Genomic DNA, 14,924 nt, shown 5'->3' on the forward strand with positions numbered 1-14,924 from the left:
AGGGACCGGAACCGGAGGCGGCTCCGGATCAGGGCGGGACAGGACCGGCCCCCGCGTCCGTTTCCCTCCCTCCCCTTCGCGCTTCTCCCCGTTCCGAGCGCGCGCAAGGAGAGGCGGGCGGGCGGGGCGCGGCAGCGCAGCGTAACGTAACGGCCGGCGCGCGGCGGTGATGTTGCGGGGGTGAGGCGGCGAAGGGCAGCGCGCGCCTGCGCGCCCAGTGGCCGCCGCCTCCGCAGCCTGGGTGAGACCGGATCCTCCTCCGCCACCGCCACCTTCTCCTCCCCCGCTTCTTCGGCCCCTTCGCCCCTGCCCGCCCGCGGTCGGGACGCTGAGGCAGAAGAGGAAGCAGCGGGCAGAGGTTTGTCGGGGGTGTGTGTGTGTTTTGGGGGGGGGGGGGGGATGGTGTCGGTTCTCCCGTGTTCGTCTCCCGCGTTCGTGTCCCGCCCTCCACTGGCGCGGCCGCCGGGCCGCTTCCCGTCTCCTCGCCGGCGGCGGCCTGCCGGGCCGGCGTGGGGTTAGGCCGCCTCCTCCGCGGGGGGCTCTGCGGCGGCCCGCCGCTCCCCTCCCCGCCTGGGTGCGGCTCCCTGCGAGACCTGCGGCCGCTCCGGGCCCGCCGGACACCGGCGGAGACTCGCGGCGGAGGCACCCCGAGGAGGAAGGCGAGGTGGCTGCTGGGGCCGCTTCCGCGCCCTTGGCCCGGGCCGGCTGCCGGCGCGGCGGAGCTCAGGAGGGCGGGGAGGAGAGAGGCGAAGGAAGCAGGCTGGGCTTTCAGCCGGCGGGGCTGCGCCTGACTGCCCGACCCTGGTGAAGCAGGAAGGTGCCCCCTTCCTTAGGGCTGGCGAGGGTCTTGTTAGGGAAGCGGGAAAGGAATTAAAGTAGCAGAAGGAGGGGACGGCGCACCTGGGTGTCAGGAAGAGGGGGGGTGGAAAGTATTCTCTTTCTAATACTGTGTCGCATGCAGGAAGGGACAGTGACTCCGGGCTGTAATGGGGTGGGTTGTAGGGCTTCCAGGCCTCAGTGCTTCTCTTGGCTGAGCAGGCTGGGATGTTTGCAGCTTGTGTGTGTATTTCAGGAGGTGTTTGAAGGGGCAGCAGAAGCGACGAAGTTTTCTATGATAACAGTAGTGTAGCGGCATTGCCGTCTCTTGTAATTGCCCCCCTCTGCTCGCCGATACGTCTAGTGTTGTGTGTGTGTGTACGTGTAGTATTAACACTTACCGAGTGAGGGTTGGTGTCAGTGTTTTTATGTAGATTTGAATAGTCAGACTTCTTAGCGAACTTTTATAGACGAAATATATGCATACTATTGCCTTGAAGTTAACCATCTGCATTCCTGAGATTTTTCTAGTATTACTATTATTTCGTTATGAATAGGATAGGTACCTGCTTACTTTGAAATAACTTCAGTTATGATTTAGAAATGGATTTGTGTTATAGTTAGCATCTGGATTTTCAGATGTTTCCTTCCAAAGCCACAGCTTTCTGTGTTACTCCGTGGTCACTGTGGAATGCTGCATTCTGTTCTGAGCTTACCTAAGGCTGTGTCTACATTAGTTTCATTAGGAATAAATAGTTAACTTAGTGCAGTTTCTTATAAATGTACCAGGAGAAATAAGGTATTTTTAATATACTGAGATGTGTAAATAATGTAGTCTCATGATCTGGGTATAGGTGTCACACCTCTTTCCTAATAATTTTGTGAGTGGAACAGAAGTGTCCTTTTATACTTGGTGCTGCATAACGAGCATCTTGCAGGAACAGGCTTTTTGGTCATGTGATTATGAAACAGACCAGAATTGGTGCAATTTCTAAAATTTCTCCTCCTTTATTTAGTGGTGATTATAATTTGAGAATAAATTTTTGATAAGGTACCCATTTTAAGATTCTTAACCTTTCAGGAACTAATTTACAGTTAGTTAAGCTACATTAATTGTTAATCTAATCTCTTCATGTGGAAGCATGAAGAAATGCTTCATGTGGAAATGCTTGAAATTATGGTTGAACATCATCATATCTCATAGTGAATATTTAATGTATACCTGTGGGTTAGAATTTAAGTTGTTATATAAAACAGACTAGCTTCATTAACATTTTAGAGTTCAGAAAAAACCTCCACTTTTCTATACACCCATAATACATGTCTGGATCTTACTGGAGACATCCGTGGCCCACTTTTTTTTCAAACACTGACTTTCCAGAACAGGTCAAGTCTTTCCACAAAACAGAAACGCCCTTGGGGATGGAAACTACCTGTGCTCAGAAGGCCAGTTGCCAAGTTAAGTTGTGGGTTTATCTTCTGCTAATTTTATTTTTGAGCAGGTATTTCCTTTAGTGTATAACTTCCTTTAGGAGCAGAAAAACAGGAAAGAAGCTGGTAATGAGCACATTGTGACCAAACACGTTGTTAGTACAGAGTCTGACACTTTTTGTTTCTAGCTTCAGTGTAGTTTCAGTACACTGCTATCCTCAAAGTTGTAACTCTCCTCTCAAGCATAATATATATGAAAAATAGTAACAGTTCCCAAGTGAATAGTAATTTTCAAGATGATAACATTGTAGGGATAAATGAGTCCTTGTTTTTTTGTGAAATTTCATGTTGTGGCCTTCTTAGAATCTCCTTGATGTTTCAGTTTCTGGACTACAGTGCTATCAAAGCCACCTTTGATGGCTTTAAAAGAGAGGAAAACTTCCAAGTCTGGAACTGCTTCATCAGTTACCTATTTCTCTTTCTCTGCCAAGGATGAAAATTTGATACATTACTCAAGAATCTAGAGCTTCCAACTTTCTCTTTTTTCCCCTGTCCCCTGTCCCCTGTCCCCTGTCCCCTGTCCCCTGTCCCCTGTCCCCTGTCCCCTGTCCCCTGTCCCCTGTCCCCTGTCCCCTGTCCCCTGTCCCCTCTCCCCTCTCCCCTCTCCCCTCTCCCCTCTCCCCTCTCCCCTCTCCCCTCTCCCCTCTCCCCTCTCCCCTCTCCCCTCTCCCCTCTCCCCTCTCCCCTCTCCCCTCTCCCCTCTCCCCTCTCCCCTCTCCCCTCTCCCCTCTCCCCTCTCCCCTCTCCCCTCTCCCCTCTCCCCTCTCCCCTCTCCCCTCTCCCCTCTCCCCTCTCCCCTCTCCCCTCCCCCAATGGCTAGCTGCATTGATTTATATGATAGATTTTAGTAGTTAGTACTTTTATTCCCCCGTGTTACTAGGTGGCATAATAATTTTGAAACGTGGATTTGTAACACATCAATAGTAATAGTACCTAAATATTAAATTGCCTGAGCTTGCTACTTTCCTTGCTAGCTGAGAGGATTGCTATCTCTATAGACATGGATGCTTGTGTAGTTTGGCTTTGTTGTTCAGTTTTTTAATTCTGACTATTTATTATGATAAAAATAGTGAATGAGTCACTTCTTTAGACCTGTTTTTACTTGTTATTTGTGTGAAGCTGTCCTTGGATGGAAATAGGAATTTTATTAAAAATGCACAAAAGTAGAATTTTAAAGCTTTTTTATTATTATTATTTAAAACTAGATCAAACTAGTTGAATGTCCAAACTAGTTGAATAAGTTTTGGTTGTTTCTTTTCTTTTTCTTCCAAACATAGAGGTTTAGGTTTATTGAAATGGTTGTTGTAGTTAGTGAAGTTAGAATTCAAGAGGTATTTAGATGGCTGAAGAAGGAGCTAGAATTTCCACAGGTTCATGTGGGATTTTCACAGGCCTTTTGAGTGTTTTGTAGAATTTTATTGGAATCTAGGCATCTAATTTGCCAGACTTCTTAATGGGATTTACAATATCTTAAAGTTAAAAACAAAAGTTGCATGTCTGTATATCTACTTTGCCTTATAAATTGTACAAAATAAAGCAAAAATTTGGTTTCTAATTAGTTCGCTTAAAGAATATTATATCTATATCTTATACCTTTCCATGCTAATTAAATTGGAAATAGTCAATATATTTATTCTACGTTATACATTGAAATACAGTGTTAGCACTTCCTGTGTGTAATGCAGTATGTATCTGTTTATCAGATTTTGCCTAACCTCAGAAGATAGACAGATTCAAGGAAGGCATAAATAACCTGTCCCAATCCTCATGAACATTTGCTGACTAATATTTGGAATGGTCCCATTCAGATTTGAAGTACATGAACAAGTGTTAAAGCCACCCAATTAAAATTACCTAAGCTGAAAGGAGTAATTACTTAAAATCAAACCCTCTTATCAACCTGTTACTTAATGTTGCTCTCCTGTTTGAAAGGGGGTTACTTTGGATCACCCAGTAATAGTTTGCAATCCAGTACTACTGTGGCCTTCCAGCAGCTACCTACCAGTCCTGATTTAAATAGCTGACTTCCAAGAAAGTACCCAAATAAAACAGTCCTTCCAGTTATACCACTGAATGGAAAAGTCTTATTCATAGAACTTACCTTCAAGGGTTGTTTTTATTTTGTCAGAATTTCAGTTCAGGATATTAAGCTGACGTTTGCCATACATCTTTTTATCCACAATTCTGAAATATTCGTCACTCTGGCTGTGAGAAGTACAGGAGACTGTAGTGCATCCATCGTTTCAAGTTCACAGTTTCTGAGTTTGCTGCAATGTCAGAGCTGTATTCCAACCAAGCACAATGCAGTGAGAGTGATGTTAGGTTGGGACTGGGAAGCACTGAGCCTCTCACAGTTCTCCTGTGGCAAGTAAGGGGCTTTTGACAGGCTGGTGGTGGTTTCAGTGCTACAATTTTTCAGCCTCTAAAGTGAGGAGAATATCTCTTAAAATTGCCTTAAACTCTTCAGGAAGGTGTGAGAGAGGAAGGTAGTCCTGGATAGCTTTCCAGACACAAAATTATGATCCTGCACCACTTACCCTAATGTTTTGAAAATACTCTCTTGGGCAAATGAAAATACAAATTATGGCATTTTAAAACCAGAATTCCAGAATTGATATGCTTCTTGTTGTTCTCCCCAGGAGTATTTAGTATGGTTTCACTAGAAGGGGATGGGATGTGACTCCTGACTTTGTGACAAATACAAAATTTTGTAACCATTCAGAGAATGGTTATCACTGTCAGCAAAACACAGTTTAGATGTGGAAAACAGGGCTGCTGTACACGGTGTTCCTGCCATGGGCACCACCCTGGAGCACATTATGGAAATGAGGTAGTTTCAGATCATCTATAAACTAAGGAGTCCAGCTTTATAAATTTACAGTTCAAAAGTGGTTCACATCGCACAAGTGTTCTGCAACAAGACTCCTGTCATCTTCTCAATCTTTTCTACTACTGAGGTCATATTCAAATGTCCCAGCTATTTATAGTAATTAATTTCACAGTTTCAACTTGTCTTCAGTTGAACAGGTCTGCTTTTTCAGTTATTTACTGTCAGCCTCATGCTGCCAAAAATGTCTTTAATCTTACTAGAGGGTATATATACATTTCTGCATGGGATCCTTGACTGATTCTGTTACCTAATGAATAATCCAGTGCAGATTAGTTTTGATTGTTTTCTCTGTTTCTGAAGATTTATATTCTTTAAAATTACATCAGAATACCAAGTCATGGTATTAATGACTTCTTTAGCAAAAGCCTAGTACTACTGATGCTGTGCCCAAATGGAGCTTAATCCACTGGCTTGTATTGTTCTTGAAACTTTACTCCTAAGCCAGGAAAAACAATGCTGTAGAGAGATGTAGGGATACCCGTAAAGCCACTAGCTATTAATTAGTGTGGGACACACTTAGGGAGCCTGTGTGTCCCTCTCACCATTTAAAGTTCAGTGCAAAATCTGTCAATGGATTAGGTTGCATGTTACGCTGCTATCGGATAACCAGGATGGTGGTCAGTGATGCAGAGATGGGATGCCTACTAATTCAGTGGAAAGAAGCTGTGACTTGAAGCAGAAGGACATTGCTTTTAGACAAGCAATTTTTTTTTTGGTGTATATCCTTGATAGACTTGTGGTTTAGTGACTGGTAGTTAGCTGCACTTGAGGAAGTCTTAAGTAAAGACTTATGCTAACAGCTGTTATTATAGCAGATAGTTTCTCTCTCTTCCTTCCCCAAATTTTAACACCTTTTGTATCTCCCATAATTAAGTGACTTCACCTGAACAAACAGTGAACATTGGGCTTGACTATTTTGACTGTTTTCCAGTTACATACCAGTTAAAACCAGGAGTTTCGGGGTTGTGTATATACTTCTTCACTAAAGATGAGTGTCACTAAATTAGTAGTAATTACAGTGGCATTAATTAAGCATATCTGTTTCAAGTGGGTGGATGTTAAAAGACAACTGCCTATGAACTGTATTACAGACAGGCTCTGATGGATTAGCATTTTTTTTATATGGCTGGCAGGTATTCTGCCTTATTCCAGCATCCTTTTGCTCCTGTTATCATCTTCTTTTATTCTCCTGCCTGCAGCAGTGATGTTTACCTGTCATTTCTGTATAGAAATGGCTCAGAATGAAAAAAAATGGAATGTGAAATATGAAGCCCTTCTGCATAGAGAAAATGAATCAAATAAACATTGGGATTCTAGGTTGTTAGGATTTTTGAGCCTTAGCTGTGGTTCTGCTTGTTCTCTAGTAGAATGCAAAGAGTTAAATGGGTTGATAATGATACCAAGAGTTTAGCTGGAAAATGATGGAATGTTGAAGAAACTGCATTTATATTTTTAGTGGCCTGGTATTGGTACTGGTAAGTGTCCAATAGACAAAAACACTGGAGCAGAAAAAGTGAATGTTTAATATGAAAATGAAAAAATGTGGCTATCTTATCTTCTTATTTTGAAGGAAATGAACAAGTGTACTCAGTAGATAGACTGCGTAATTCTTGGAAGAGAAATGATGTCTTCCTGAACCTCATTTTAGCTCTTCAGTCTTAAAAGCTGTATTGATAAATAAATTAGTTTAATTTGTGAGTCTAGGCCCTGATGAAGGTTAATGTACAAACTGTTCTGCTTTTAATTTCTCTTTGATACTGTAATTTTTTCCTCAAAAGTGCTTTTGTGCAAGAAATTGAGTAATAAATTAGAAATAAGTTTGCTAGACAGTCACTTTAAAGGGATAACTATGAAAGGTTTTTGAAAGTGGTAATGTATAAATTAATTTTATTTTCCTGTTTTCAGTCATTCAAGTGCAGCCATTGATCACGAGATGTTGCCACGAAATCTACCTCAGGCTTCGCTTTTGCTCATTCATTTCCTGCATCCTAGATCTCAACAGGAGCTCTGCAGATGCTCTTGAAAGTCTGACCAGATTGTGACATCAAATCAAAGCATGATGACCTAATAGCAGGTCCAAATCTGAAACATTGATTCAGCGGTCCAAGATAACACTGCCTTTTTTTATCAGTATCACTTCTGAAGGCTACAGACCTCCTGCCGATCCTTCCTTGATTACTTCAGAAACATTCAACTGACACTTCTCTGGCAAAAAGATCTTGACTTTTCTCTCTGATCCTGGAAATATTAATGGAATACAGTCATGTCTACCCAGGACGAGAGGCAGATAAACACCGAGTATGCTGTATCCTTGCTGGAGCAGTTAAAATTCTTTTATGAACAGCAGTTGCTGACTGATATAGTCTTGATTGTTGAGGGCACTGAATTTCCCTGCCATAAGATGGTTCTTGCAACATGCAGCTCATATTTCAGGTAAGTATTCAAAGCAGGATCTGTTAATTCTAGAGAATCTGAGATACCTAGTTTTGAATGTAGTATTACTCAATTGATTAACATTTAACATGTTGCAGAGAATTTTAAAGATCAGTGGGATAAGTAAAAAACATAATTACTTGCCAACACCAGAAGAGCAGAATTAATTTTCCAGCATCTTGTGACCTACTGAGTAGGTACTCTAGTTTTTACAGTAAGTGGGGGGAAAACTAAATCACACTTCTTGTGATGGTTTGTTTTCTTTATGGAGTTAATCAAGCCTGAATAATTGGCAAATTTCTTACTCTTTAATTTTTTTTATTTTTTTTTTTTTAAATTTCCTAAGGTAGGGTAACAAGGCATTATTGAGACTTGACTATGTCAGTTCCATTGTCACATTTATTAATTATAGTTTCTAAGCAGAAGCCTCTGCTAAAAGTAGGCATTCCTGTGCAGGTTCCTGGCTTTCTTTTGTGAATCCTCTGGTTTTCTGTGTTCAGCTGGAAGTAAATATTCCTCTCTTGCCTGAGAGTCTTGCTGCAATGCAACAGGTTTATTTTTTGTGTTTGTGGTGGTTTTTTATATTTTATTTGGTGGGGGCTGTGTGGGTTTTTATCCCCCACTGAGCTGCTGCTGCATTTTTTAATACGGTAACTTCTGTTTCCCCGCAGTTCTGTTTTTTGCCTTTTCAAAAATTTTTATTAATAAAAACAGGTATGTCAAGTGCTACTACTTTTTGCAGATACCTGCATAGTATGTCCTAAAAGAAAGATGGATTACCCTGAATTTTCTGCAGTGATTAGTAATTTTTTGTTAGTGCATGATATAATTAATCTGTGTCTGGAAGGAATTTTGAAGCTTGAAACTATTCTTGGTGACACCCATGCATGTTTTACCTTCCTGATGCATTAAGGAGGGTTTGTAAGTTTTCTTGTTAATCAAGGGCAGGTTTGCAAATCCTGTTTTCTTGTTGAGATGGGATCACTACAAATATACCAAACACTTCCAAAATGTTTTGTGTATTTTGTCTGCTTTCTTGTATAGAAAAAGATAATTACTTCTAATGCAAGGAAATATTAATGCAAGGAGGAATAATTTATTACTTCCATTCAAGTTTTTGATGATTTTTTTTTTTTTTGAGTTAATTTTTTCATCTCTGAGTCTGGTATAATTTTTAGCACCAGGTGATCACTAGATAATGGTTGTTGCTCTTGGCCCTCTGCAGATGACACAGTTTTAACAGTCTGTAAAATAAGGGCCACTGGACATGTAGCCTGATTTAATGTAGGTGGCTAATCATGTAAGTTGTCATGAGTCCATGCAGGGTGCTGCATTGGAATATTCAGTCAGATCTCTTATTCATATGTGTTTATTATTTATAGATTGAGGTTTTGGCACTGGTTAAAAGAAACCAAGCTTGTGGCTTTGTCATGTTCTGTTTTTCTTCTCTACTTTGGTTTACAAAAAGATGCTCAGCTTCCTAAATTTAGCTTTATTATGAAAAATTGATAGACCTGAAAGAGGTTGTGAGGAAGAACAGAACAGCATCCCTTAGCCTGATCCAGCCATGGTGTACAGCTGCAGCCATATTACCTTCTTTCCATCTTTCTGCTTGAACACTGTGCTGGGGCAGCCCAGCTCCAGCAGAGGCTGCCAGCAGTGTGTAAGCTTGCACTAAGGCCATATTCACCAACAGCTACCTCTTCCTTTCTGTGAAGAGGAGTCACTCCTGGCACTTGTACTGTCTTTGCTTACCCCTAGAACCTGCATGGCAAGTTGATACTCACTTGGCCAGTCATTGATCCCTCCTGAAATGCAATTGCCCTGAGTTAAGGAACTTGGAAGAAGACTGAGAGATAGTGATGGAGCAGGAGGGAAGACAGTGGGGTGGGGTAGGGTACTGTCTTTGTATCAGGTGCTTCCTTGAATGGCTTTGCTTAGGCAGTGTATCCTACCCATCCTACCCATGTCTCCTTCACCTGTACAGCTGGAGGAAGGACTACAGGGTGCACCCATTGTCCATACTAACTCCTCTCACAGCTGGCTTCCTAAAAAACCCCATATAAATACAAAGAGCCTTCAGCTGAACTTTCAATATAATTATAAATGCAAAATTTGGATTAATATAAAGCTCTTAAAATCAATGTTCTTCATTTTAACAAAATTGGCAAGTACCTGGTTTAACAATAAAAATCCAGGTAGTTCTTAATTGTGTTGCAGTTAAAAAAACAGAACGGGCAATACAATATAAAGCATTATGGAAACAATAACCTTTAGGAAGATGTAATGGAAATTCCTTTTTTTTTTTTTTTTTCAGACCAAATTGGGCAGTTTTTTCTGGTACTGAGTTTTGTCTACAAACTTCAGAAGTTTACTGCATGTTATTTTGTATGGTGTATTAGGAACACTTCATGGAGTGCTAGTACTTGAGCCTTTTTCTGAACTAATTTCTTCCTTCTAGAGGAACATGCAAAATGTGCTGCTTTTATTTTGTGGAGGATGTTTCTTCCCTCTTACCATCACCTGGTGTAGAAGAGGTTTTAAATTTTATCATGAATGCCCTAAAGTCATTAGAGTTCTCTGCTGATTAAGACAGAAGAGTTTGCCTAAAATTTTTCTACAGAAGGCACTAATGGAACTGCTCAGATGTTCTGTACAAGTGCTTGATCTTAAACACTGGAAGGTAGCCTAAGGTAAATACCAAACATCTATCAACAGGCAACCAAAACACTGTTCACTTTTTGGCATGTAATCACTGACAGATTACAGGTGATAAATGACTGTAATTACTGTACTTACTGTTGGTCTTTGTCTTAATATGTGTATTTTTTCTTCAGAGCCATGTTCATGAGCGGGCTAAGTGAAAGTAAACAAACACATGTACACCTGAGGAATGTGGATGCAGCTACTTTGCAAATTATCATAACTTACGCATACACGGGTAACTTGGCAATAAGTGACAGCACGGTAGAACAGCTGTATGAAACTGCCTGCTTCTTACAGGTAGGCATGTTTTATTTTGAGTATGAAATAACTGCTTCTAATCTCTTTTTAGAGATCTAAATCTCTTTCTTTAATCTTGTTAAACAGTCTTTTCTGTTTAGTGATTTCAACATCCTCTTGTTTGGTGTGCTCAGTACAGACAGCAGTTGCTTGCCAGACACATTTCATGTACCCATCCCTCCTTGCTTTCCACTCTTTGGAGGGTGGGAGTAAACCAGTGCACTTCTGACATTTAGAAAACCAGTGTCTCCAGCAGACGTAATCGTATGCTGTACTTGATCTGTATGAATCAACTGAGTAAGTGAGTAACTGCTGTACTTCTGAATATATATAATGTTCCAAGCCTAAATTCTGGAGTTGTATATTAAATGCAGATACTTTGACCTGCCGCTGGCATGTTAGGGAATAGGTTGTCTATAGTGATACTTACTGTGTTTCTTTCCATTTCAGGTAGATGATGTGTTGCAACGGTGTAGAGAATACTTAATCAAAAAAATTAACGCAGAAAACTGCGTGCGTCTTTTAAGTTTTGCTGATCTCTTCAGCTGTGAAGAGTTAAAACAGAGTGCTAAAAGAATGGTAGAACACAAGTTCACGGCTGTGTACCACCAGGAGGCTTTCATGCAACTGTCACATGATCTACTGATAGATATTTTAAGCAGCGACAATTTAAATGTGGAGAAGGAGGAGACAGTCCGTGAAGCTGCTATGTTATGGCTGGAGTACAACACAGAATCACGGTCGCAGTATTTGTCCTCTGTTCTTAGCCAAATCCGAATCGACGCACTTTCAGAAGTAACACAGAGAGCCTGGTTTCAAGGCTTGCCCCCTAATGATAAATCAGTGGTTGTGCAAGGACTTTACAAATCGATGCCCAAGTTCTTCAAGCCCAGGCTTGGTATGACAAAAGAGGAGATGATGATATTCATTGAAGCTGCTGCTGAAAACCCTGGTAGTCTTTATTCTTCTGTCTGCTACAGCCCCCAGGCAGAAAAAGTTTACAAACTCTGCAACCCTCCTGCCGACCTGCATAAGGTCGGGACGCTTGTAACTCCTGATAATGACATCTACATAGCAGGTGGGCAAGTTCCTCTGAAAAACACAAAAACCAATCACAGTAAAAGCAGCAAACTCCAGGCTGCCTTCAGAACTGTGAATTGCTTTTACTGGTTCGATGCGCAGCAGAACACTTGGTTCCCAAAGACGCCGATGCTCTTTGTTCGTATAAAGCCGTCGCTGGTCTGCTGTGAAGGATACATCTATGCAATCGGAGGAGACAGCGTCGGTGGGGAGCTCAACCGGAGAACTGTGGAGAGATACGATACCGAGAAAGACGAGTGGACCATGGTCAGCCCCTTGCCTTGCGCGTGGCAGTGGAGCACGGCAGTAGCAGTTCACAACTGCATCTATGTCATGGCACACAACCTGATGTACTGTTATTTTCCCAGGTCAGATGCTTGGGTGGAAATGGCTATGCGACAGACAAGTAGATGCTTTGCTTCAGCTGCTGCTTTCGGCGATAAAATATTCTATATCGGAGGACTGCACATCGCTAGCAATTCTGGTATAAGGCTCCCGAGCAGTACTGTAGATGGGTCTTCTGTGACCGTGGAAATCTATGATGTGAATAAAAATGAGTGGAGAATGGCAGCCAATATCCCTGCCAAGCGGTACTCTGACCCCTGCGTCAGAGCTGTCGTCATCTCTAATTCTTTGTGCGTCTTTATTCGAGAAACCCACATGAACGAGAGAGCCAAGTACGCCACCTATCAATACGACCTGGAACTTGATCGCTGGTTTCTGAGGCAGCACATATCAGAACGTGTGCTGTGGGACTTGGGGAAAGACTTCCGGTGCACTGTAGGAAAGCTGTATCCATCCTGCCTTGAGGAGTCCCCTTGGAAACCGCCAACGTACCTCTTCTCACCAGATGGAGCTGATGAATTTGAGCTGGATGGAGAGATGGTTACTCTACCGCCTGTATAGCTCCCAGACTAGACTGCACACCTGATTCTGTGCTGTTATCTTGAAATAAAGGATTGTGAAAGAACTGGTCTGGGAACAGAAGTATCACACCTGTCTTTCATGAGTGGTATTTTTATGCCCTACCTAATATTTGCCACCCTCCAGTATGAATTAGTGAAATGAGCAGATATGCTTCCATAATCTGAAATATTATCTAATAATTGAGAAACATGTATGTGTATCATCAGCTTAAGCATCTGACCTGTCTAATGGATTAATTCCTAGTTCTATGAAGTCTCAGTTCAGGAAAATTAGCTTCAGAAAAAAGTAGTTACAGTTTCTAGGATGATGTCACAACTCTTTTGAAAGTATCTTCCTGTTATATTTGAACTCCTTCTGGATACTCTACTTAAGTGCTAGTTCTATAATTGTCAGCGTGGCCTAATTAAAGGACTGTGCTGCACTTCCTTAATACTAATATCCGTGTTGGCATTGTAATGCCGTTAAAAGAAAAAGAAACAAATCCCATGGATCTACCTGTGGTAGGAAGGGTAGATCTTCCATTGTATGGTAACATGCAGGGCAAAATGACTGCAGGTTCAGTCAAGCTGTATTATTAGGTGCATGTATTCTATTTTCACTAACTTATACCTGTCTATTTAGAATACAGGTCTTCCAAGCAGCTGGTAGTTTACCAGGTGTGGACTTAAGTTGCTGGGCTTGCAATAGGAATTGTCAGCCCTCATAGTGCGGGTCTGTGTGGAGCTTTAATCAGTAAATGCCTCCACACTCTGTATTACAGTAACATTGGCTCATGTATATTACTTCCTGCTGCTGATGTATTTTTCCATTGTAAAACAAAAGTTCTAGTGTGGATTAACCAGGTCTTTATTTTCTGTTAATTTAATAACAAGCATTACTGTAGTGTGATTGTGTATAGACATCCCGTAGCTATCAGGTTTTTTACTTTGGGGGGGGAGGGGGGGGCTGGGGAGCAAACTGTTCAGGAATACCCTGTGCTCTGTGTGCAGGAGAGCAGCTGACTGGTGCTGCTCTGGCATTAATCCCAGGAACCACTAGCAGTAGGCAGGGCGCCGCCAACCTAACATCAACACAGGTGCTTCATGACAAACCTTACTAGCATGTTCAGCTGCATCATGTTCTGGCACTGTACTTTAAATGACATTAATTTATTAAAAAAGACTGAATCCAAATGAGTTTGAGTGTGCTTTCTGGTTGAAGTGTACCTACAGTTACCACACACACACACACATCCCCAGCACATGCACACTTCTGGCAGGTCGTTTGTTGAAGGCAATTTGATTTAATTAAGCTGTGAAAAGCTTGGAGACGTGCATGTGTGGTTGACTCTGCTTACTGGTCATTCAAATCTGGAAATTAGGCATTGAAGTAAAGGTGAGGATTATAGAGAACTTGAATCCCCCGCTGTGATTTCTGAAAATCAGCATTTCTCCTGTTGTGGGACAAACTCTGCTCTACTGAAAGCAAAGAAAGGCATTAAGGTGGTAATAAGTTCTTCTCCATAAGCTCCAAAGATAGGAGACCTATTTTCAATCTTTAATGTTAAGAGCAACTTTACTTACTTCATTACCCATAATGTCACTGGATTTTCCTAAATTTTGGGGTTGTTTTTTTTTTCTTTTATTCCAGTAAACAGAATTCAAGCTTTCAACAAGACAGACAACTATATGTTCTTGAGGTTAAGTCTCAAGCAGATTTTTACATAGTTTTGTACAATTATTAAAGGCTTAGGACTGGAAAAGGGATGTTAGCTAAGAAACCTGCCTTATCTAAAATTCTTTCTAATGCTTTGGCATTTTGTACCCTGTAAGGAGTTATGGGATGCAGAATAATGACGGCCTTAACAGAAAGAGACAAGCCACTTATTTTTTTTTATGAAGGTGACATAACATGTTTACACTTACCATTACATTAACTTTTAAAAAAAAACAAACCACATCTGAATTGCTTAGATAAGAGGGGCAAAGTAACTCAGAAGATGCTGCTGATTGGTCTGTTTATATTCTTTCCTGTAACCTAGGACATTGAGTTGCAAGCCTGCTCAAAGGAGTATACATTAAAAGAGATACTACTCACAGAACCTGGAAGAACTGTCCTTGATTCTATGATTTTACCCATTTAGGAATATCTTTTAAAATGCAGATATCTTTTAAAATACATGACTTCCTGCTAGACTGCATTTTTTATATATGAGTATTAAATATTAGTAGATATTATATGCATTTTTTGTATTTTTATGTTCTGAGATGATGATGATGCAGCACCTTATTTAAAATTAACTCTT

The 14,924-nt window shown here is 41.3% G+C and overlaps 1 protein-coding gene across 1 annotated transcript; it reads left to right on the forward strand.

The window, feature by feature from the left end:
- Positions 1-140: 140 nt before the first annotated feature.
- Positions 141-13,812, forward strand: KBTBD2 (kelch repeat and BTB domain containing 2). Its single transcript, XM_071736089.1, has 4 exons — positions 141-358; positions 7,103-7,630; positions 10,468-10,633; positions 11,084-13,812. Exons 2-4 carry the CDS (start codon positions 7,461-7,463, stop codon positions 12,617-12,619), a joined length of 1,872 nt encoding a protein of 623 aa, XP_071592190.1. The 5' UTR covers positions 141-358; positions 7,103-7,460; the 3' UTR covers positions 12,620-13,812.
- The last annotated feature ends 1,112 nt before the right edge of the window (positions 13,813-14,924 follow it).

This window comes from Heliangelus exortis, chromosome 2 (genome assembly GCF_036169615.1).
Source record: "Heliangelus exortis chromosome 2, bHelExo1.hap1, whole genome shotgun sequence".
Classification (NCBI taxonomy): domain Eukaryota; kingdom Metazoa; phylum Chordata; class Aves; order Apodiformes; family Trochilidae; genus Heliangelus; species Heliangelus exortis.